The 25,762-nt window shown below is 41.6% G+C and overlaps 2 protein-coding genes across 9 annotated transcripts in view; one reads left to right on the top strand and one right to left on the bottom strand.

Annotated features, from left to right (window-relative positions):
- The window catches only part of LOC139570855 (potassium voltage-gated channel subfamily KQT member 5-like), a 146,389-nt gene that overhangs the window by 82,798 nt on the left and 37,829 nt on the right, over window positions 1–25,762 (bottom strand). The gene's annotated exons all lie outside the window — the stretch shown is intronic.
- Window positions 10,710–14,410, top strand: LOC139570842 (putative nuclease HARBI1). 4 transcript variants are annotated; one of them, XM_071393099.1, is made up of 11 exons: window positions 10,710–11,065; window positions 11,353–11,423; window positions 11,511–11,687; window positions 11,778–11,839; window positions 11,922–12,008; window positions 12,096–12,137; window positions 12,206–12,379; window positions 12,459–12,494; window positions 12,594–13,148; window positions 13,430–13,541; window positions 13,636–14,410. In XM_071393099.1, exons 1-8 carry the CDS (start codon window positions 10,908–10,910, stop codon window positions 12,492–12,494), a joined length of 807 nt encoding a protein of 268 aa, XP_071249200.1. In that variant the 5' UTR covers window positions 10,710–10,907; the 3' UTR covers window positions 12,594–13,148; window positions 13,430–13,541; window positions 13,636–14,410. The 4 variants fall into 4 exon arrangements, with proteins under 4 accessions (XP_071249200.1, XP_071249199.1, XP_071249198.1 ...); XM_071393098.1 differs by having other exon boundaries at window positions 12,206–12,494; XM_071393097.1 differs by having other exon boundaries at window positions 12,206–13,148.

Here is a 25,762-nt window from a genome sequence, read left to right as displayed (position 1 = left end):
CATCACCCTTGCCGGTTTTCCTATTTTCTTGCATTACAACATGTAATTTAAATTGATTTTTATTCGGATTTAATGTAATGGACATACACAAAATAGTTTAAATTGGTGAAGTGAAATGGAAAAAATACTAATTTGTTTCAAAAATTATAAAAAATATAAAACGGAAAAGTGGTGCGTGCATATGTATTCACCCCCTTTGCTATGGAGCCCCGAAACAAGATCTGGTGCGACCAATTACCTTCAGAAGTCACATAATTAGTAAAATAAAGTCCACCTGTGTGCAATCTAAGTGTCACACGATCTGTCACATGATCTCAGTATATATACACCTGTTCTGAAAGGCCCCAGAATCTGCAACACCACCAAGCAAGTGGCACCATGAAGACCAAGAAGCTCTTCAAACAGGTCAGGGACAAAGTTGTGGAGAAGTACAGATCAGGGTTGGGTTATAAATAAATATCAGAAACTTTGAACATCCCACGGAGCACCATTAAATCCAAAAAAGAATATGGAACCTCAAAAAACCTGCCAAGAGAGGGCCGCCCACCAAAACTCACAGACCAGGCAAGGAGGACATTAATCAGAGAGGCAACAAAGAGACCAAAGATAACCCTGAAGGAGCTGCAAAGCTCCACAGCGAAGATTGGAGTATCTGTCCATAGGACCACTTTAAGCCATACACTCCACAGAGCTGGGCTTTACGGAAGAGTGGCCAGAAAAAAAGCCATTGCTTAAAGAAAAAAATAAGCAAACACGTTTGGTGTTCGACAAAAGGCATGTCGGAGACTCCCCAAACATATGGAACTCTGGTCAGATGAGACTAAAACTGAGATTTTTGGCCGTCAAGGAAGATTTCTGGCGGAAACCCGACACCTCTCATCACCCTGAAAACGCCATTGCCGCAGTGAAGCATGGTGGTGGCAGCATCATGCTGTTGGGATGTTTTTCATCGGCAGGGACTGGAAACTGGTCAGAATTAAAGGAATGATGGATGGCACTAAATATAGGGAGATTATTGAGGGGAAACCTGTTTCAGTCTTCCAGAGATTTGAGACTGGGACGGAGGTTCACCTTCCAGCAGGACAATGACCCTAAGCATACTGCTAAAGCAATACTCGAATGGTTTAAGGGGAAACATTTAAATGTCTTGGAATGGCCTAGTCAAAGCCCAGACTTCAATCCAATTGAGAATCTGTGGTCTGACTTAAAGATTGCTGTACACCAGCGGAATCCATCCAACTTGAATGAGCTGGAACAGTTTTACCTTGAAGAATGAGCAAACATCCCAGTGGCTAGATGTGCCAAGCTTATAGAGACATACCCCAAGAGACTTGCAGCTGTAATTGCTGCAAAAGGTGGCTCTACAAAGTATTGACTTTGGGGGGGTGAATAGTTATGCACGCTCAAGTTTCAGTTTTTTGTCTTATTTCTTGTTTGTCTCACAATAAAAAATATTTTGTATTTTCAAAGTGGCAGGCATGTTGTGTAAATCAAATGATACAAACCCCCAAAAATCTATTTCAATTCCAGGTTGTAAGGCAACAAAATAGGACAAATTCCAAGAGGGGTGAATACTTTCACAACCCACTTTATTCAGGTAAAAAAATCTCATGCTTTTGATGTATCAAGCACGCTAACGTAAAGTTGTGTAAAAGTGTATTGTTTGTGGACTGTATTGTTGGTATTTAAGAGCGTTTTGGGTTTCTTTCTCCATAAGCTCTTACAGTGTGTTTATGGAAATGGTACCGCATTAAACTTTTCAGTTCAGCTGGGGAGGCTACAAGTCTAGCCCACTAAACTGTTCATTGAGAGGGAACTCTACCTAACAGATAAACACACAGTTTATATCTATTTTTTAATACCCTGGATAGGTCATAATAACATATCATATTAAACTGAACAAAAATATAAACGCAACATGTAACAATTTCAAAGATTTACTGAGTTACAGTTCATATAAGGAAATCAGTCAATTGAAATAAATAAATTAGGCCCTAATCTATGGATTTCACATGACTGGGCATGGGTGCAGCCATGGGAGCCACCCACTGGGGAGCCAGGCCCAGCCAATCAGAATGAGTTTTTACCCACAAAACAGCTTTAGTACAGACAGAAATTATCCAAAATTTGAGAGAAAAAAGCTTTTTGTGAGTATGGAACATTTCTGGGATTTTGTATTTCAGTTCATGAGACATGGGACCAACACTTTACATGTTGCGTTTATATTTTCATTCAGTGTAAAAACAAAACAATACATTTTAAGTGAGAAGTAGGCATTGGTCTGAAGCCGAAAAGAAAGGAAATTCACATAAGCACCACAAAGCCTACTCCACCCATGCTCTACCAAGTTTTTCCAGCACACAGCTTTGACCTACTACAGTAGTTATGTTGGTCTATTGTACTTCAAACAATGTGTATGCAGGTTGCTTAGGATTCAAACCTTCTCCAACAGCCCAATTCATAGTCTTAGAGGAGGCACTCCCACCCCTTACGAAAAAAGATTGCAGTTTTGAAACTGCAGTAAAAGTGCATTGACTGCAGTCGACTGTGGTATTTTGGACGCAGTAATTGCAGAATTATTTGGATTTGAACTGCAGTTTTACTGCACTGTAACTGCAGATACACTGCAAAATTACTGCAGTAAAAAAACGTATTGTGGTTTGCTGCATACTGCAGTTATACTGCACTCTAACTACAGTTATACTATAGTATACTGCAATCTGACTGCAATTCTTTTGTAAGGGACAATAATGTGATTTGTACCACATATAAGTAAAAGTATTATATTCTTCACACACCACACTAATCCCATTCCACTACCTTTTCAAGTTTTTTAAAATGATATGAAAGCAAGCTTTGCTTTTATATTTACAAGACCATAATGCTTGATTGAGCAAGCTATTTTGTCTTGTAGTAATGTGGTGCCTGCCTGTTTTCTTAAACCTTTATTTTAGCAATACGTCATTGAGGAAAAATGTGACCCGATTCAGGAAACTAGGTGTATGTCGCAAGTCACGACTTCACAGGAGAGCAGTTTGAACTTTAAAAAAAAAATGTGATTAAAATGTGTTGTTTGGCAGAAATGCCTTCTTGAACATGTGAACTTTCATGTGCCTTAATAACAAACTTGTATGCCATCTGTAAATATGAATAAATTGTTAAATTACGAGGCGAGGAGTTCGGATTGGCTGCCAGAGTAGCTCGTCAGTCTGTGTTGGTAATCCTGTCGAACGCTGCCTTTAAAGAAATGTATTGTGTAATGGAGCTGCATGGCTCTCCACTTTCTGGAGGATCAAGTTTTGAAATCAGTGGAATTAGAGTATGATCGCTAAAGAGATGGAGGAAAGACCTGTCTCCGGATTACATCTTAAAACTAAGGGCAACTGTGGCATGGAGTCCTGACAGGGAGATGCGTCCATGCACGATGATGTATACAGGTAAGATAGTCTAGCGTTAGCTAGCTACATTTTCAGATATTACACGTTTTCTCATTTTGACAGAAAGTGGTTTCATTTCAAGCTAAACTGTACTGTTAGCTAGCTAATGTTAGCTGGCTGGTTCCTTAGCTGATGTTATCATTCGTTTCCCAGAGCTGTTTGCTGTTCTAGTTAGCTAACATTGAACATGGTTGGTTTGCTCCCAGCACTGTGTTAGGCTGGACACATGACATTTTTAACAAAGCTTTTTTCTGATAAAAACTAGTTCATTGCATAAGCCGTGGAGCCCAGTTTCATAATATGACCATATGTCCCAGCTGCTTGCCATTGTTTTGAAGTAATCACTAAAAAACAGGCCTTATTTTAGGGCATTTTTCACCCTGCCAGCTTCTGTTAGTTCTATTGAGCACCGTGGCACCAACTCGCCTTCCGAACGTTCTATTCCCAGCTTATTGTTCTACGTCACAATGCCTTCTTCGCTATTGTTGGCCATGAGACCTGCTCACGTTGTCTATAGTTAAAATGTAAGCAAAAACAAAAAATTACTCATGGAACTCTGAGGTCGTCCCATTGATTCCTGTAGGGGAAATATAGGCATGTCTGTCTATTTCGCCATATATCTCACAATGTGTATGCTTAGATTTCTTCAAGTCGGACGCCATTTTAATCATGCGAATCTCCTCTTTCTAATTATGTAAGTCTGGGCAGCGAGCTCGGTTGTCATCAAATGCTAGCCCCAAAATACTTTTTGCCCTTGGAACGCTGAGCTCCCCCCATTGTTTTCCTATGGCGAGGCATGCCAGTCTATTTCGCCAATATCTCACAGTGTATATTTCGATTTTTTCAAGTCAGGCACCATTTTATTCAGGAGAATCTCCTCTTTGTAATTATGTAAGTCTGGTCAGTGAGCTTGTTTGTCATCGATCACTAGACCAGAAATAGTTTTTTATTTTTCCTTACTTTCTCATTACGCAGACATAAGCGCAGTTGACACCATGGAGGTGCAGATGTTTACTTTCTACACAAGTCGTTTTTTATCAGTTTTGTCCAACGAACAGATTGTAGTAGTAAAATAAAAAGGATACATTTTTTGTGCCATTTAGGTGAAATGGAATTCTAAGCATCACTCCAGTCAAAACAGGCTCTGCGAACGTTTGATTCCATTCATTTGCTATGGGCTCGTGCTAGTGTTCCAGCTTAGCCAACGTTCTAATGCTGTTTTTCAGCCTTGGGTGAATTTTGACTTGTTCTATTGTCCAGCCTACCTGTGGCATTGTTGGCACTGTTCATTGTTTAACTAGCTAAGGTTGGCTGGCTGGCTCGTTAGCTAATGTTAAGTGACGTGTGTACAACACCCGTTGAATATGGCCGGTGTCAGTAAACGTCTGCAAAAAAGCGTCATGAAATTGTTGCCAGCAGAGCAGTTTAGGCTGTTTTCATGCTATCCAGAGGTAAACAAATTATCGGCCAGAGCGTTAAGTGTGCGCTTCGAGAGCGAAACGAGATGGTTGGGGCTAAAGCTTAGGGTGAGGGTGTGAACAATACTGAACGGGTGAAGACAAAGAAGATCTCTTCACTAGATAGCAAAATATTCAAAGGATATTTTCTCAAAAGTGAGTTTACAAGTTGATCAACTTTCAAAGCAGAGTTACTTTCCCATTGTTCCTCAAATGCAGTGTATGATATACCATTTTGTAGCTCTGAGTCTCTACTTTATTTAATGTAAAAAAGACCCTTTCAAATTTTGCTACATAAGACCGAATCCAGGTTGTGAGTCACAGATATATATTTCATAGCATCTTTTTTTTGGTCAGTAGGTGCCCAACATAACAACAGTGTGTTGGACACAGTCACTCAAATGTAAAGGTCTATAGAGTCTATCTTCCTTCCTGATTTCTGTAACTGTTAGCTTACCTGTGTAATATTGACATAAGCTCAGAAACACTTGTTTTGCAAAAATAGTCCTGTTTTATCAATTGCTGTGCTGATATTATATATATACTGTATATATATATTATTTTAATAGCAGGGCACTGTAAAGTCCATTATTCCTTTGAAGAGTATGAATTGGGCTGTTTAAGTTATAATCCTAAGCAACCTGCATACACACTGTTTGAAGTACAATAGACCAACATAGCTACTGGAGTAGTTCAAACCTGTGTGCTAGAAAACCTTGGTAGAGCATGGGTGGAATAGGCATTGTGGTGCTAGTTAATTTCCTTTATTTTTCAGCTTCAGACCAATGCCTACTTGTTTTGTCTCACAAAATGTATTGTCCAGTGTAGTGCTAGGGCAAAAACCAAAACCTGCGCCCCTTGGGGTCCCGAGGACCGAGTTTGGGAAACCCTGCCATAGCTTAAGCATTCAAATAAGCCGCCTCAAATTTGCAGCCATCGGTGATCATTTCTTTCTAGGAACTGATCCGTCCTCAGTATCTAATGTTAAGGTAATATTTGAATGGAGAATGCTGATCCGAGAGCAGCGCTGTCTTTCTTTCAATCCTATTAGTATCGACACATGCTCTAACGACGCACTTATTAAAAGTTCTCCCTACGTGGTGTTTTAGGAAACGCATGTGAGTTCTACGGCTGTTATAGATACGATGCATCGTTAAAACACTCATAAGCTTAAGTTCCATCGCAAAGTTCCATCACAAAACATATGGCTTCTCCCTTTAAAGAGGGGAGGGGGGTGAATATCAACAGCTGCTTTTCATTAAGCACATACCAGCTCCTTTGACTCTCAAAGTACTAAATAAGTTGAGTGAGCATTTGAGTGAGCAGTTGGAAAGAGAGTCCCCCCAGATCCCCCTTGTTGATGGCTACTTCCGACTAAGGGGACCTACGCCAATGTCTTTTGTATTTTTTTTAGTGCAGTCCGGACCAGCCTTGATTTCAACGTCCACGGACGTGATTCCCTAAAAACACGCCACTTCGATACAAGTTACTTTCGTAGCAGGTTAGGAGAGCATTTTCGAAACATAGACATGTTTGTTTGGTTCAGATTTGGTCCAGTCCAGACTGGAACAAATCTGAACCAATATTAGACATCTATGTTTCACAAGTTTGGACAGCACAGGACAGTACAGTACAGTAGAGTAGCGGTTCTCAAACCTCTCCATGGGGACCCCAGGCCATTCCATGTAATTTATCTATTCCAGAGCTAGCACACCTGATTCAATTTGTCAACTAATCCCCAAGCTCTTGAATAGCTAGTTCAGAGCTACAGCAAAATTGCCAAATGTACGGGGGTCCTTGAGGAGAGGTTTGAGAACCATGGCAGTAGAGCGCAGTACATTACAGTACAGTAAAAAAAGTGCAGAAAGTATTTAACATTTATTCAGAATCGAAAATTTACCTGATTTCAACGTCCGTAAAATATTTATTTCCATCGTCTGGAAAATACATCATTTTGCTTATTGGTTCAGATTTGTGGGAACACAAGTAACTTGAAACTTGTGTCTTTTACAGCTTGTTACTAGCCTAATGTTGTGTCTTTTACAGCTTGTTTCTAGCCTAATGCATTGCAGAGTTATGCATCCTATACATTTATATAATCCGGGTTTGGTTTGGCATTAGCCCCCTCCCCCCTATCCCACCCCTAGCGCCGAGCCACTGGAATGGATGTGCACGGCAGAGTTGTTGACAAATAAATATCCAACACATGGGCTAGTCCAGCATCCAGATTGGAGCTGTAAATACAATCAAGACGGTCAAATAGCAGAGTTGTGAGTTTGGCACTGACAATCAACACATACTGTATTTGGATGAAAATGTCAAGAAGACCGGTGTTCGAAACTGGTGAGTTTTTCTGATTCTAGCAAACATGCATGCTTTTTACATGTGCATTTGTTTTCTCAGCTACAGTTTGAGTTGTTTCCTTTCTGACAGTGAAATATGGCTAGCTCTTACCATAGCTAATGTTGCAAAAGCTCATTACATTGCATGCATTGTAAGGTAGAAGCGTGACAATTTGCCCAAAGTTTGGTGTTGGTTTTGAACTGATGTATCTTGCTAGCTAGCTATGTTTTGTGGAAAAATGTAGGACTGGAATTTGGACGGGAGCTAGCTATTGTTAGTTAGCTTCTGTGTCAAGGTCAGCTGTTGTCTGGCTCTAGCTAGCTAGCTAACTAGCTAATGGCTGAAAGTTATTGGTGTAACAAATCTTCCATAAACAAATATAGCTAGCTACCATTCTTTGCATGTTAGTTAGCTAGCAAGCTAGCATTTAGCTAGATAGCACTTCCTACGGCTTCCACTAGATGTCAACAGTCTGTAGAACCCTGCCTGATGCCTCTACTGTGAAGGGGGAACGAATGAGAGGGGAATTAGCCATGACTTGACCATTCTTTGACCATGCACGTTCACATGAGAGGGAGCTCTGTTCCATCGCTCATCTGAAGTCAATGTAATTCTCCGGTTGGAACGTTATTCAAGATTTATGTTAAAAACATTCTAAAGATTGATTCAATACATCGTTTGACATGTTTCTACTAATTGTTACGGAACTTTTGGACATTTCGTCAGGTTTTAGTGAACACACTTCCTGACGTTGGATTTGTTTACCAAACACGCTACAAAAATAGCTATTTGGACATAAAAAATTGACATTACCGAACAAAACAAACATTTCTTGTGGAAGTGGGAGTCCTGGGAGTGCATTCTGACGAAGATCAGCAAAGGTAAGTGAAGATTTATAATGCTTTTTATGAGTTTTGTTGACTGCACAATTTGGCGGGTAACTGTATGGCTTGCTTTTGTGGCTGAACGCTGTTTTCAGATGATTGAATATTGTGTTTTGCTGTAAAGCTTTTTGAAATCTGACACAGCGGTTGCATTAAGAACAAGAGTATCTTTAATTCTTTGTAAAACATGTATCTTTCATCAAAGTTTATGATGAGTATTTATGTTATTTGACGTGGCTCTCTGCAATTTCTCCGGATATTTTGGAGGCATTTCTGAACATGGCGCCAATGTAAACTGAGGTTTTTGGATATAAATATGAACTTAATCGACCAAGACATATATGTATTGTGTAACGTGAAGTCCCATGAGTGTCATCTGATGAAGATCATCAAAGGTTAGTGATTCATTTTATCTCTATTTCCGCTTTTTGTGACTCCTCTCTTTGGCTGGAAAAATGGCTGAATTTTTCTGTGAGTTGGTGGTGACCTAACATAATCGTTTGTGGTGCTTTCGCTGAAAAGCCTATTTGAAATCGGACACTTTGGTGGGATTAACAACAAGATTACCTTTAAAATGGTATAAGATACATGTATGTTTGAGGAATTTTAATTATGAGATTTCTGTTGTTTGAATTTGGCGCCCTGCACTTTCACTGGCTGTTGTCATATCGATCCCGTTAACGGGATTGCAGCCATAAGAAGTTAATGGAGGGAAATGAGCACGCCAGAGCGATAAATATTGTTGCGCCTAACAACGTTGTCAATCCGACATTTTTTAAATCCATTGGATGCTATAGTCTCATTTTAATCCATCATCTAGAATTTGAGCTAGGTAAGCGCCAGCTAGGCTGCTGAGGGGAGGACGGTTCATAATAATGGCTGTAACGGAGCAAATGGAATGGTATCAAACCATGTGATTGATACCATTACGCTCCAGCCATTACCATGACGCCGTCCTCCCCATTTAAGGTGCCGCCAACCTACTGTGGTAGGCGAAAACTCAATTGCTAACGACCCTGTTTATCAATCTGATATGTGATTCTCGGTAACGGCCGGACGGCTCATGACAAGAGGTGGAGTGTGTTGTGTACCACCAATCAAGTTAATTTGTGAATTATCACTGAGATTGGTGTCATATTGGCTTAGATATGATGGTAGAGAGATTTTAATTTAACACTGAGCTTCAACCAGTACCATACTATTGTGGGGCCTATCGACCCTACAATAGTAACATTGGTGTCTCTGTAAAAGCACTCTTCTGTTATTAGATTGCTTACAATAAACCTACTAATTCCAGGTCACACACTCCCTCACACAGGTTCACACACACCTCTGAATATTCCTAATCAAACAACAGTGTCCCTAATGTTGAGTTTGTGTTTGTCAGAACAAATAGTGGTCACACCAGATACTGTATGATTTTCTGATTCACACTTCTACTTTTTTATAAAGGTATCTGTGACCAACAGATGCATATCTGTATTCCCAGTTATGTGAAAGGAAGTTATGTAATGAATTGATATAAATTGTCAGATTTCCTGGACTGTAACTCAGTAAAATCATTGAAATTGTTGATGTTGAGTTTATATTTTTGTTCAGAATAATAGACAAGGTAAAAAAAAAACGCAAAAAGCATACACACCCACACATCTAGAGACACACACAGGGTGTTCTCAAAATGCATACTACTGTGCTCCGGGCACACAAATTGGAGTACGGGAGGGTCGGAGAGTCCAAATCAAAGTATGAGAAACGGAGCACGGAGGGCACTTCTCTAATGCATACTCTGTTTGTACATATTTTGAAGCATGCATCGATGCCAGCTTCAACGGAAAGTATGCACAGAAATATGTTGCTTGACTACAATAGTTAGCCCTATTGACTACAGTCACAGCTGTGTGTATCCCCCCCTCCAAGCAGATACCGCGATGGCCCTGAAAGAACTTCACTGGACTCTATGTACACTGGAAACCATACATCCTGAGGCTGCATTTATTGTAGCTGGGGATTTTAACAAAGCTAATCTGAGAACAAGGCTTTCTAAATTCTATCAGCATATCGAATGTGCAACACGGGCTGGTAGCATTCTCGACCATTGCTACTCTAACTTCCGTGATGCATACAACGCCCTCCCCCTCCCTCCCTTAAAACTTCTTGAGGATAGGGTGCAGAGTTTTCACTTAGGGAAAAATAGCGTGCGCAATTTCAACTTCGTGCTACTCATCCCCAGAATATAAGATATGCATATCATTAGTAGATTTGGATAGAAAACACTCCGAAGTTTCTAAAACTGTTTGAATCATATCTGTAAGTATAACAGAACTTATATAGCAGTCAAAACCCTGAGGACTAACTTTTTTATTGTTAAGTTCCTGTATGTTCAATGGGTATTCATGGGCAAACCAGAATTCTAATCACTCTCCACGCAGTTTCTACTGCTTCCACTGGATGTCGCCATTGTATGGAAAAAGTTTAAGGTTTTTCATTAGTAAAATGAGAAAGATATTGACCCGGAAGTGGAGTGACGTCGTGTGTTTATGTTTGAGAGTTGAGCAAGACTTGGGGCCTGTTGCACAAAAGTAGAATTAAGACATCCGGGATAAATGACTCAGCTGAGCTCAATGAAGCCAAAACATGTGCGTCCAGGCTTAATTGGTTGCACAAAGACCAAGCCAGGATGAGCAGACACGGATTCATTAAGCCAGGTGAAACCAATCCTGGATAGGTGCGCGCTCACGGCTCACTCAAATAGACCCCGCCACAGATCACAGATTAACTGATTTACCATGGCAACTAGAGCCGCGTACTTTTCCCCGTCGGAAGCACAAATCCTCATGGAGGCATACGAGGAGGTAAAAGATATAATTAAGAAGAAAGGCAACACCGCCACAGTGATAAAGCAAAGAGAAAAAGCGTGGCAAAGTATTGCAGACCGCCTGAATGCGTAAGTAGTGCACAATTACACACTCACCGCTCCGCTGAAACATCACAATTACAATTCAAATATTTAATTCACATCTCCAAAAATGCAGTTGTACTGTAATTATGAAACGGTTAAATTTTTAATTGAAATGCACTGCAGATATGAGTGAAATTGTGTAAAGTAACTCCATCACACTGTATAAAGCTATGATCAATTTTTTGATATTTTTACTGAAAACAAGACAAAAATACCAAGTAATTTTTTGCAGTGTGACTCCATTAAATGTGTGTGTGTGTGTGTGTGTGTAGATTAAACATGAACGGGCCAAAACGGACATGGCAGCAGGTCAAAATCAAATACAAGAACATTCTGCAGAATGGTATGGTCCCTGACTAATATTTAACAAAGCACAAGCATATATTGTACCCAGAAGGTGCCTGCTCACACATTGTCTGTACTGTTTTAGCAGTGAAAAAGAATACCCACAGACAAGGCACGGGTGGTGGGTCACCAAAGGCTGACCTTACCCCAGCAGAGGACATGGCCTTGGAGCTAAATAAAGGCAGGCCCGTCTTAGAGGGGATCCCTGGGGGGAAAGAGACGAGCATAGGTTCCTCCCAAGATGCCACCCGCTTCATTCAAGGTATGTCCTTCCATCTCTACATGGGATACAACCACATTCATATTGAATCAATTTGGACTGTCTGACTTTGGTTTACCTATTGCCTTGCAGTGTCTGGCAGCACTGGGTTCCTGTTAGAGCCACCAGCACAAGCACCAGACGATGCTGATCCAGTGAGTACTCCATCAAAGGCATACTGTAGGCCTGGCATGTCTTGTCTACTAGCTTCAATATGAATCCGATTAAATGTGATAGGGTGAAGGCCCCAGTGCAGCAGCAACAGCACATGATGGAGACGATGATGAGGAGGAGACCATCTCTCTGGATTCCAGAAGGCATGAGGTATCATGTTAAGACTGTGAAAGTACTATTTACTCTACAATGGTGAGGAGTCCTCATCAAAATCAAAAAATCTAATTTCTTTTACAGGACCCAGATGCTATACAGTGGGAAAACCAGCCTGGCAACATAGTGCGTATTAATAAAAGGACACCACATCCTGCCAAATTCCAGCTGCGCTAATTGTATTGTGTTCACAGAGCTCACAAGCTATCAGAAAGTTGTATGGCAACCACCTCCGGCGCCAAATAGAACTGGCAGACATAGACATTCAGTACAAGAAGAAAAAGATGGAAAATCTTGCACTGGAGTCCGAAATAAAAAAGAGGACAATTAGGAAACTGGACCTTGAAATAAAAAAACTTGAGAGGGAGGTGAGATATGCCTTCAATGTACACTGTATGCTAACTGTAACACAAATGTATTAATCATTATTTTTCTTTCCTCCCCCAGCTCCAAGAAGATGACACAGCTCAAAATAAAAATTAGGTATATTCTCGTAAAGTCAAGTGAGCCATGACATATGAGCTCTTATTGTGAGCACACAGGACGGTGGCATCTTTCTAAGGTTTTTTTTTATTTTCCCAGCAATCAGTACAACCAAGTCATCGTTATAAGGCATCGCCCTCTTTTGCCCACCCCCCCAGCACCAGGTGTGGCCACTAGCCTATATGAAGGCCCAAAATTGTGTGTTCCTTTCTGCTCTGACAATGGCATGCCCATTCGTGCGAGATGTGGTGGATGAAGAAGCACTTGTGCTGAGGAGAGCCTTCAGGCGAGAAAGGGTCTTCAGGGACCGGTTGGACCCACTGGCCTTCCCTGATGACCATCTATATGAAAGATACAGGTTTTCTGCAGATGGCATCAGGTATCTATGCAGACTACTGGGTCCCAGGATTAAGCACCGCACTGCACGGAGCCATGCACTGAGTGTGGAGCAAATGGTTTGTGTGGCCTTGCGCTTTTTTGCTAGTGGAGCCTTCCTGTACTCAGTGGGGGATGCAGAACAGCTGAACAAGGCCACAATTTGCCGCACAATAAGGAGTGTGTGTCTGGCTATCAAAGCATTAGCAGATGTCTTCATCTCCTTCCCTGGCCACAGAAGACTCTGTGACATCAAAGAGGAGTTCTATAGGATTGCAGGTAAGAGGATCTACAAATTACAGGACAACTGTTAACACATAGTAGGATACTCATTACTTTGTGTGACAGGTTTCCCCAATGTCATTGGTGCAGTGGACTGCACACACATAAGGATAAAAGCCCCCTCAGGTGCCCATGAGGCCGATTTTGTGAATAGGAAATCCTTTCACAGCATTAATGTTCAGGTGAACATAACGTTTTGATATTGTCCATTGACGAACACTCTGCATTGCCAGTGATGTGCATTGATTGGTGTAATATTCCTCATCTTATGATTTCAGATGGTCTGCAATGCTGACTGTGTGATCAGCAATGTTGTGGCAAAATGGCCTGGCTCAGTCCATGACTCCAGAATCTTTCGGGCCTCTGAAATCTATCAGTGCCTATCACAAGGTAAGCCACACAACCCCTATTTATAACCATCATGGCTGTGTCAAGAATATCACTGTGTTTATGAGGTAGTAATGATGAGATTTTGTGTTGACAGGTGAATTCTCTGGTGTGTTGCTGGGAGACAGGGGGTATGGCTGCCAGCCTTTTCTCCTGACACCTTTCACAGACCCCCAGGAAGCACAGCAGGCCTACAACCATGCCCATGCCAGGACCAGGGCCAGAGTTGAAATGACCTTTGGCCTCCTGAAGGCACGCTTTCACTGCCTTCACAAAGTAAGGGTCAGCCCTGTTAGGGCATGTGATATTACTGTGGCTTGTGCTGTCCTCCACAATGTGGCCTGCCTGAGGAAGGAGAGGGCCCCCAGAGTGCCACCAGCCATGGACTGGGACAATCCGGCAATCTTCCCTGATGACGACAGTGGTCGGCTGCTGAGGGACCAATATGTGTTGAATTATTTTAGTTAGTATGTGTGCTTTCAATTTTGGTTAAATATGTCCTGCGGTGGCAGAGGAATTTGGGTTTTTTTGGGTTCGTTTTTTGACGAATTTGGCCTCTTATGATGTTTGTGCGGTATACTGTGTGTAATACAAGGCTGCAGGGAGGCTACTGCATCCATTCATTTGTCTGTTCAGTTGATGTGTATGGATTTGTCCTGCATTTATTTTAGTGTGCAGACATGCAGGGTGTGTTATATACAGACCTTTGAATGTGTATGTATCATTTTGTATAATATGCTTGGATTCTGTGCTTTCCATCTTGTAGAGTCACTGTGACTTCAGTTTCGAAAGGAGCTGATGGTTTACCTGCTTTGTTTTGTCCTTATTCAATAAAGGAACATAATGTTACACATTGTGTTTTTATATTCATATGGAATGTGTATTTGTTTATATGACAGAGTACTAGGGCCACACTGAAGAAAAAGGATAAAGTCATAAATTTATGAGGCTGGTTCTTTCTGCAGAAAAGCTACATATTGTTTTGATACTTATGACAATGTGATACTTAATATTCTGGCACATCAGCATGTCTTTGTTTATGAAACCATACTGAAGTACAATTTCACGAAATGCCCCACATCTGTCATTTTAACAACTGTCCTCCTTTAAAACAACTGGTTACAATATTATGACTTGTGTTTTTTTCCCCTCTGTGGCCCTAATATTCTATCATTTTATATATAGCCTTATAGTCTATGGGAAACTGTAAATTATCTAATGATAGCAACATCATCTAAAAATCATTTTTTATCCAAAATCATTGAAATTAATGATCACAAACGTTTAAATAATAACAGTGGGTCTAGTTATATGTGATAACAATGTATAGTGAGCAGTGAAATAACTATTGGTTTCCATTTGTGGTGACTGCTGACTGACATTAGGGATGAGATTAAATAGATCCTGGAATTTAGCCTGGTCTGGAGCAGGCTAGCTCCACAGAATAAATCTCCATGGTAATTTATACCATAACATATCCTCCTGCCCCCTATCCATCTTTAGTGCAACCGGATTACGGATCAATTGAGCCAGGATCACCAAGATATCCTGGCTTAATCCCTTATCCTAGTTTTGTGCAACAGGCCCTTGAAAAGTACCGTGAGTTTGTTGATATCCTGTATTGAAAACAGATTGACCCGTCTTCAATTTGATCGATTATTAACGTTTACAAATACCTTAAGTTGTATTACAAAAGTACTTTGAAATGTTTTGGCAAAGTTTAGAGGTAATTTTTTAGATATTTTGTCGTGATTTTGCGCAAATTGAAGGCTGTTTTTCCTGGTACAACGGCGCCAAATAAATGGACAATTTGGATATATATGGACGGAATTAATCGAACTAAAGGACCATTTGTGATGTTTATGGGACATATTGGAGTGCCAACAAAAGAATCTCGTCAAAGGTAATGCATGTTTTATATTTTATTTCTGCGTTTTGAGTAGCGCCGGCATGGTTGAAATATGCTACACTCTCTTTGTTGACATTGTGCTATCATCAGATAATAGCATCTTATGCTTTCGCCGAAAAGCCTTTTTGAAATCTGACATGTTGGCTGGATTCACAACGAGTGTAGCTTTAATTTGATATCTTATATGTGTAATTTAATAAAGTTTGATTTTATAGATTTCTTTTTGAATCTGGCAAGCGTCCCACGATCCCAGAGAGGTTAAGCAAATTTGACCATGACTCCATTTTGTTGCTCCCAGCCTATAGACAGAAACTAAAACAGGAAACACCCGTGCTCAGGTCTATCCAAGATTGCTTCGATCACGTGGACTGGGATATGTTCCGGGTAGCCTCAGACAATAACACTGATGTATACGCTGACTCTGTGAGCGAGTTTATTAGCAAGTGCATCGGTGACGTTGTACCCACGGTGACTATTAAAACCTTCCTTAACCAGAAACCGTGGATTGATGGCAGCATTCGCGCAAAACTGAAAGCACGAACCACCGTTTTTAATCATGGCAAGGCGATTGGAAACCGAATGACCGAATACAAACAGTGTAGCTATTTCCTCCGCAAGGCAATAAAAATAGCAAAGCATCAGTATAGAGACAAAGTAGAGTCGCAATTCAACGGCTCAAACACAAGACGTATGTGGTAGGGTCTACAGTCAATCACGGATTACAAAAAGAAAACCAGCCCCGTCGCGGACATCGATGTCTTGCTCCCAGACAAATTAAACAACTTCTTTGCCCGCTTTGAGGACAATACAGTGCCACTGACATGGCAGCTACCAAAGCCTGTGGGCTCTCCTTCACCGTGGCCAACGTGAGTAAAACATTTAAACGTGTTAACCCTCGCAAGGCTGCCGGCCCAGACGGCATCCCTAGCCGCGTCCTCAGAGCATGCGCAGATCAGCTGGCTGGTGTGTTTACAGACATTTTCAATCAATCCCTATTCCTATCTGCTGTGCCCATATGCTTCAAGATGGCCACCATTGTTCCTGTTTCCAAGAAAGCTAAAGTAACTGAGCTAAATTACTATCTCCCTGTAGCACTCACTTCTGTCATCATTAAGTGCCTTGAGAGACTAGTCAAAGATCATATCACCTCCACCTTACCTGAAACCCTAGACCCACTCCAATTTTCTTACCGCCACAATAGGTCCACTGACGATGCAATCACCATCACACTGCACACTGCCCTATCCCATCTGGACAAGAGGAATACCTTTGTAAGAATGCTGTTCATTGACTACAGCTCAGCATTTAACACCATAGAACCCTCCAAACTCGTCATTAAGCTCGAGACCCTGGGTCTCGGCCCCGGCCTGTGCAACTGGGTCCTGGACTTTCTGACGGGTCGCCCCCAGGTGGTGTGGGTAGGAAACAACTTCTCCACCCCGCTGATCTTCAACACTGGGGCTCCACAAGGGTGCGTTCTCAGCCCTCTCCTGTACTCCCTGTTCACCCATGACTGCGTGGTCGCCTCCAATGCACGCCTCCAACTCAATCCTCAAGTTTGCAGACAACACCACAGTGGTAGGTTCGATTACCAACAACTACGAGACTGCCTACAGGGAGGAGGTGAGGCCCCTCGGAGTGTGGTGTCAGGAAAATAACCTCTCACTCAACGTCAACAAAACAAAGGAGATGATCGTGTACTTCAGGAAACAGCAGAGGGAGCATCCCCTCCTCCACATCGACGGGACAGTAGTGGAGAAGGTGGAAAGTTTTAAGTTCCTCTGCGTACACATCATGGACAAACTGAAATGGTCCACCCACACAGACAGAGTGGTGAAGAAGGAGCAACAGCACCTCTTCATCCTCAGGAGGCTGAAGAAATTTGGCTTATCACCAAAAACACTCACAAACTGATTACAGATGTTACATATGTTACAGATGCACAATCAACAGCATCCTGTCGGGCTGTATCACCACCTGGTAAGGCAACTGCTCCGCCCACAACTGCGAGGCTCTCCAGAGGGTTGTGCGGTCTGCACAACGCATCACCGGGGAAAACTTCCTGCCCTCCAGGACACCTACAGCACCCGATGTCACAGGAAGGCCAAAAAGATAATGGACAACAACCACCCGAGCCACTGCCTGTTCACCCCGCTATCATCCAGAAGGCGAGGTCAGTACAGGTGCATCAAAGCTGGGACCAAGAGACTGAAAAACGGCTTCAGACTGTTAAACAGCTATCACTAACATAGAGTGGCTGCTGCCAACATACAGACTCATCTCTTGCCACTTTAACACATTTAATAAATGGATTTAGTAAAGGTATCACTCGTCACTTTAAATAACGCCACTTTAATAATGTCTACATATCCTACATTACTCATCGCATATGTATATACTGTATCCTATACCATCTATTGCCTATGCCGCACGGCCATCGCTCATCCATATCTTTATATGTACATATTCTTATTCGTCCCTTTACATTTGTGTGTATAAGGTAGTCGTTGTGAATTTGTTAGATTACTTGTTAGATATTACTGCACTGTCGGAACTAGAAGCACAAGCATTTCGCTACACTCGCATTAACATCTGCTAACCATGTGTATGTGACCAAAAATATTTGATTTGATAAAGCCACAAAGAATTGTTCGCTAGCTAGTTACCCACAAACAATTGACATCTACCTTGCAAAACATTAGTCTTAAATAATTTTGTCTGTTAAACTATCTGGTTAGCTAGATGATTACGATTCACATATACTGTAGCTAGCTGATAGTTATGAAGTAAAATGTATACCTTGTTTCCTCTATTGTTGCAATTGTCCTAGCTAAAAGAACATTCAGTAAATAGAGGGGTAGCGTGAGGTAATACAGTAGGGGGAGTGCGAGTGCTTCTCAAATGTATTGTTTTATCCGTTCTTCACGCTCTAGTCCTCACAAGAGCGTATTTAAGAGAACATCCTCGGTGAATGCACAAGGAGCTAGGAGATGATGGAGTACCGTAGTACGCATATTGAGAAACACCTACACATTCTCTCACTTTCCAATAAATCTATGTCATTTTAAGCCCAAGGTTTAGAAGAGGAAATCCAGTGTTATGAACTGAGAAATAAGTAGTAGCCTACACCTCCCTGGCTCCTCAGCAAACAAAAAAAGCGGCTCATAACCCACACACACACAAACGCACACACTTCTATACACACACGTCTACACGCATACGCACAAGCACACACAAACACACACACACACACACACACAATGGGCCATCATATTGCTTTCACATAAGCCCTTTCACATTTGTAATAAATAGGAGACTGGGAAAGGAGGCCATTCTGGGTATGTATTAGGATGTGGCCCGGTCTATATTTCCTCCAGTTTCCTCAGTGCCAATCTGTGAAGCAGATGAATGCAGCAAAACTGAGCCCATCATGGGGTCCCCAGTGTCCAGAGCAGGTTCAGCACATACTCTGAGCACCAACCACCACCCTAGGGAGAAAAACACCTTATACTTGAGTTTAGTAAATATACACGTACTCTCCCCACACACACCAACATAGGAAAATATCCCACCTCCATACACACACACACACACACACACACACACACACACACAAACATATATAGAAAACCTCCTCCTCACACTTGTCGTATTGTCACAAAAGCCTTAGATTTTTCATAAACAAATAAACCTACCACCTCCACATCCACTTACATTGCTGGCTGGCTTTGTAAGGTTATGAGAGCGTATTTGATTGACATGACCATGTGAGCACATTATTATTATTATTATTATTATTACAACCAATAGCTTTCAGTCACAAGAATCTGTGAGCTATGTGGGAGCAGAATAGGTCATGGTAACCCTATGGAGAGTTTCATTCACTTACACAAACACCCTTAAATCCCCTCTCCAATAATGCACAGATTAAGTGGGCGAGCTATGGCAAACATAGGAAAACTAGGTTCTGACACACATACGGAGCAAAACACAGGCTATAAATGTATTTTATTTTTAATCTACTGCAGCATATCGTATAATTCAGTATGTGGGAGATCTATATAAAGCCACTGGTTATGTGAAAGCATATGACATCCTGTCGAAAGGAGGTAATGTTAACTTAAGATAACCTTCACTGTGCAGGTTTGCCTAACACACGCACACGCTAACATTGTCTTCCTAAACAATGCATTTAATTGGTCTTACAATATATTAGATGCCTCAAACTTCAAAGCCCATTTTCTCTTTGTCTATTCATCCTCCTATTGAAAGAGTATACAACATTATACAGTAGGTCTGGCGGTGTGAGTGAGATCAGCAGAATCCCAGTAAGAAATCACAGAGGGGTGGAATTATTTCATATTTAATTGTCTTTATTGACTTGGCAATGGACCATCAATAGCCCTCCATATCAGCTATAAAATGACAAAACATCCAACATAAAACTAAGTAGGGGAGCTAACTTAATTTAATGAGCAGCTTTCTTTGCTAACTAGACTGTATGGGTTCTGGGATGTTAGCTTGGCAGGGCTGCATACTATTACTTAGCTACTTCCCTTGTCTTCTTTTGTAGTTGCTGCCCTATTGCCCTATGAGTCAGGTCAGATCAAATCAAATGTTATTTGTCACATGCTGACCTACAAGCCCTTAACCAACAATGCAGTTCAAGAAATAGAGTTAAGGAAATATTTACTAAATAAACTAAAGTAAAAAATTGAATAAAAAGTAACACAATAAAACAACAATAACGAGGCTATGTACAGGGGGTACCGTTACCGAGTCAATGTGCGCGGGTACAGGTTAGTCGATGTAATTTGTACATGTAAGTAGGGGTAAAGTGACTATGCATAGATAATAAACAGCGAGTAGCAGCAGTGTAAAAACAAAGGGAGGGGGGGTCAATGTGAATAGTCTGGGTGGCCATTTGATTAATTGTTTAGCAGTCTTATGGCTTGGGGGTAGAAGCTGTTAAGGAGCCTTTTGGACCTAGACTGGCTTGCCGTGCGGTAGCAGAGAGAACAGTTTATGACTTGGGTGACTGGAGTCTTTGACATTTCTTTACACAGAAGTGGTGACCATGGCAAGGTAACAAAGAAAAAGGGAAATGTGTTTCCTTCTCCACACACACAGACACACACACACACTCACAGTGGTGTAGTAAATAATTGAGTTTCTCTCTGACTCGTGGCAGTCTTGACACTGGTTATAAGGCGCCTGGCGAGCGTCGCTGGGAAAGGGGCCAGCTATTGCCATGGAAACTGCTAACTGAAAGGTCTCACAGGTAAAGGGGTGGAGGAGGTGGTACACCTGCAGGGACGGGTGGACTAAGGACCTGAGAGAGACACCGTCACACTAAAAGAAGGTGCCTTTCTTTGTCTTTGCAACTCTCTTTCTGGCTATGCTTTGTTTTCTTTCCCTTATTCCACCTCTGTACTTCCTCCATCTCTCTCTACCGAGACTAAAAGGCTCAATCATAACCAAGATGAACAAAGACACGCTGAGTGAGAGAATGAGAGGCCGAGTGAAGTCAGAGGGGATATTGAAGAGTCAAGTCTGCGACGTGTGTGAACATTTTTCATTTAGCTGTACTGGTGAGTCCTAACATGAACAGAGAGCAAATGAAGGAATATTAGTAGCAAGAGAGAGAGCGAAACAGAAGGGGAGGACAGAAGGTGAAGGAGAGGTTTAAGTGAGAGAGGGGAGCTGACACTGTTCACATCCCTCTGTCTGCCAGGGTATGTGACCTGGTATCTGTTGCTGGCCTTATGAGCAAATACCTCCTTCATTCTAAGTGTGTGTGTGTGTGTGTGTGTGTGTGTGTGTGTGTGTGTGTGTGTGTGTGTGTGTGTGTGTGTGTGTGTGTGTGTGTGTGTGTGTGTGTGTGTGTGTGTGTGTGTGTGTGTGTGTGTGTGTGTGTGTGTGTGTGTGTGTTTGTGTTCTAACTTGGGCTGAAATAGCATTGAACAATGGAGCAACAGTAGGGGATAGAATGTGCCCAATGTGGCACGCCAGCACACCTGTGTCTGCTTTTGTGGATCTCATTGGATGTTTGGTCAGTATGAGCCCACGTGATTGGGGCCAGCTTGTCACTGGCTGATCAATCTGATTAACCTATCCTTTTCATTCAGATCAGTGCAGGTGAAGGAGAGGAGATGAGGAGAGGAAGACACTTTAGACTATTGAGATACACCCCTGGTCCTTCTATCTAGGCCAGATGTAGGAGAGGAGACAAGTGTAGGCATGAAGTCTATTAGAATGCAGCCGTTAGCTAAAAGAGAAGAGTATGTGCAGACAGACAGCCCCCCTCCTCCCCCTCTGTGTGGACATTTTGATCTCTTCCTCTCATTTAGTTTCAATTAGAAAGGGGATTATGTACCAGCTGCATTACGGCAAATGGGGGTGTTTTTGTTTGCTTTGTAGTATTAGCCGGGTTCCTTTTTTTAATTATGAAAAATAAAAGTGATTTATAATGGAAAAAGAATATGTCCACACACACACACACACACACACATAGTTTCTCTGGCTGCCAGTGAAAGAGGGATAAAAGGATACAAGTTTTATTGCCTGGCCACCACATAAATCCAGCAATTACTTCAAGACCCAGGAATAAAAATTATTATATTTTTCTTTTAATGCACACGAACACTTTTGTCATTGTTAGTCCCACAGAGCTAGAAGGAGATTGAGAAATCATTTTTAATTTGAAGCCACACATACATACAATGCCTCCCAGTACTACACACAAAGGAACCCGAACAGAACACAAAGACAAGCAGATAGATACACACTGAAAAACAGCTCCAGACACCCACACACTCAAATGACGACATGTAGGCTTTGAGGACATGACTTGCTGGATTACCATATTCATATAAGAGAACATGGGACATTCACTCCCTCCACCTCCACATACTGTGGTAACGGTTATGGTAGGAATTGATTTACATAATTTTTCCATATGAGAAAAAAAACTAATCAGAGAAATGTCAGCATGTGAAGCTTGTCTATATAACACTGCAACGTGGCACCGTCTTAGGATGCCAACAAGTCAGAGGCACGTAAAAATCGTATGTCCTCGGTTGCAACACTCATTACCAAGTTCCAAACTGCTTCTCGATGCAACGTCAGCACAAGAACTGTTCATCGGGAGGTTCATGAAATGGGTTTCCATGGCTGTGCAGCCGCACACAAGCCTAAAATCACCATGTGCAAATACCAAGTGTCGACTGGAGTGGTGTATCACGCTTCAGCATCTGGCAGTCCGACAAACAAATCTGGGTTTGGCGGATGCCAGGAGAACGCTACCTGCCCGAATGCATAGGGCCAACTGTAAAGTTTGGTGGAGGAGGAGTAATGGTCTGGGGTTGTTTTTCATGGTTTGGGCTAGGCCCCTTACTTCCAGTGGAAATCTTAATGCGACAGCATACAATGACATTCTAAACGATTCCATGCTTCCAACTATTTGGCAACAGTTTGGGGAAGACACTTTCCTGTTCCAGCATGGCAATGCCCCCGTGTACAAAGCGAGATCCATACAGAAATGGTTTGTCAAAATCGGTGTGGAAGCACTTGACTGGCCTGCACAGAGCCCTGACCTCAACCCCATCGAACACCTATGGGATGAATTGGAACGCCGAATACGAGACAGGTCTAATCGCCCAACATCAGTGCCCGACCTCACTAATGCTCTTGTGGCTGAATGGAAGCAAGTCCCCGCAGCAATGTTCCAACATCTAGAGGAAAGCCTTCCCAGAAGAGAGAAGGCTGTTATAGCAGCAAAGGGGGACCAACTCCATTTTAATGCTCATGATTTTGGAATGAGATATTCGACAAGCAGTTATCCACATACTTTTGGTCATGTAGTGTATGTCTATTAATTTGGCACTGTAACTCACTTTGGGACTGAGTTTTATTATACACACACACACAGAATCTGTAGCGCTGGTCCCCACATGTTTTTCATTGTGCCTCAGTGCGTATGAGTGTATTCCATCATCCTGCCTGTAGCAACACAGCTAAGATATTAAATCTATAATTTCAATAATTGCCACATTGCTTTCCCAAAACAAACAATATTGCTTTCTGGGGTGACATTGTGATGACAGCAGTGAGAATGTGAACAGTGCTGAACAGACATTAAGCAAAGATGTGAGAGAAACAAAGTACACACACACACACACACACACAGTCATCATCAACATCCACAACTCCACAGCTTTCTCCTGTGAAGCCTTTCGGTGGGTGGTGACATTCACATTAACGATAGAGCAGCTTGTTCTAGGTAATTGGGAAAGTGTCTGTGGATGAGATGAGTTGTCGTGGAGATGTGGATGTTTGCAGTAACGACTATGTGTGCATAGGGTACCTGTGTGTGTGTGTGTGTGTGTGTGTGTGTGTGTGTGTGTGTGTGTGTGTGTGTGTGTGTGTGTGTGTGTGTGTGTGTGTGTGTGTGTGTGTGTGTGTGTGTGTGTGTGTGTGTGTGTGTGTGTGTGTGTGTGTGTGTGTGTGTGTGTGTGTGTGAGCTCTGATCCAGATGGTAAAGATGTAATGTATGAAGGCCAGAAATGGACATAAATAACGAGAGAGAGAGACTCTCTCGTTGGAGAGATAAAGAATCTCACAATTAGATTCCCCATATTTGTTATCGATTGGATTAAGCACAAAGGATTTGCATCCGAGTCCCCCATGACCAACCTGTGATCTTATTGGATTAGGGATAGGGAGATTATTATTTACCAATCTGGTCCAATTGAGTATTGTCCTTTTAAAAAAGAGGGTTAGTACCAGGGGTTGGAAACGGTTCAGGGAACAAAACCGAAAACCACAAAATAACCAAAAAAAATTAAAGGAACAGAATCAGAACCACAAACTAAAATGATTTATATTGTTCCGGAACAGAACCGATATTTTAAAAGCATGGTAACCGGTTAATAATGTTATTTTACATTCAGGGCGTTTTATTCCAGTCCCACAAAAAACGCAACAAACACCTATGCAAATCCCTCCCTCTGTCAATCAGAAACTTATTCCAGCCAAAATCTTTGCCAGTGTGTGTGCATGTAGGCTACCTGCCCCTCTGCCTCCTTTTGCATATCTGTAGCCTACTGACTTTACAAGCGTGATTCAGAAAATAGGGAGAGATATTTTTTATTAGAGAAGAATGGAATAACTCTTTCAATGCTAAATAGGGATACTATAGTTATCACATTTCACATTGGAATTATTAACTGTGTTTTAACACCAATAAACTCATCCATTTTAAAAATGAATTTAGTATATGTCAATCTAGCAAACCAGGCAACTAAAAGCATGTTTTGGTTTGTTTCTAACTTGTTAGCTAGCTAGCTAATGTTAAATTAGCTGGCTAGGCAGTTCAAATAATTACCATATCATATAGCTGACAACGTCTTAACTTCTTTGTGATAGCATTGTCACTTTTGGATGAATAGCGTGCCCAGAGTGAACTGCCTCCTACTCTGTCCCAGATGCTAATATATGCATATTATTATTACTATTGGATATAAAACACTCTGAAGGTTCTAAAACTGTTTGAATGATGTCTGTGAGTATAACAGAACTCATATGGCAGGCAAAAACCTGAGAAAAAATCCAAACAGGAAGTGAGAATTCTGAGGCTGGTCGATTTTCAACTCATCGCCTATTCAAATCCCAGTAAGATATGGATCTGTTTGCACTTCCTACACCTTCCACTAGATGTCAACAGTCTGTAGAATGTTGAATGAAGCCTCTACTGTGATGTGGGGCCAATGGGAGGTGTTTCAGTCAGTGGTCTGGCAGAGTGCCAGTTCTTGGTCATGCGCATTCCAAATTATATCGTCTTGCTTTCCATTGCTTCTAGAGACACAAAGGAATTCTCCGGTTGGAACGTTATTTAATATTTATGATAACAACATCCTGAAGATTGATTCTCTACTTAGTTTGACAAGTTTATTCAACCTGTAATATAACTTTTTGAAGTTTTCGTCCGACGTTCGCCTGGATCTGTGCGAGTGTTTGGACATGTGTACTAAACATGCTAGCAAAAGTAGCTACTTGGACATAAGTAATGGACATTATCGAACAAAACAACACTTTATTGTGGAACTAGGATTCCTGGGAGTGCATTCTGATAAAGATCATCAAAGGTAAGGGAATATTTATGATGTAATTTCGTATATCTGTTGACTCCAACATGGCGGAGAAATGTTGTTCTATCTGAGCGCCGTCTCAGATTATTGCATGGTGTGCTTTTTCTGTAAAGTTTTTTTTAAATCTGACACAGCGGTTGCATTAAGAACAAGTGTATCTTTAATTC

This window comes from Salvelinus alpinus, chromosome 3 (genome assembly GCF_045679555.1).
Source record: "Salvelinus alpinus chromosome 3, SLU_Salpinus.1, whole genome shotgun sequence".
In the NCBI taxonomy this organism is placed as follows: domain Eukaryota; kingdom Metazoa; phylum Chordata; class Actinopteri; order Salmoniformes; family Salmonidae; genus Salvelinus; species Salvelinus alpinus.
This window is presented reverse-complemented; position numbering and strand designations above follow the sequence as displayed.

What these genes read in the sequence shown, in the direction of transcription:
- LOC139570842 (XM_071393096.1), top strand. Translation starts at nt 12,677, where the DNA reads ATGAAGGCCCAAAATTGTGTGTTCCTTTCTGCTCTGACAATGGCATGC. An exon ending in TTCACAGCATTAATGTTCAG is followed by an intron (nt 13,334 to 13,429) that starts GTGAACATAACG and finishes TTATGATTTCAG; the next exon opens with ATGGTCTGCAATGCTGACTG. An exon ending in CTATCAGTGCCTATCACAAG is followed by an intron (nt 13,542 to 13,635) that starts GTAAGCCACACA and finishes TTGTGTTGACAG; the next exon opens with GTGAATTCTCTGGTGTGTTG.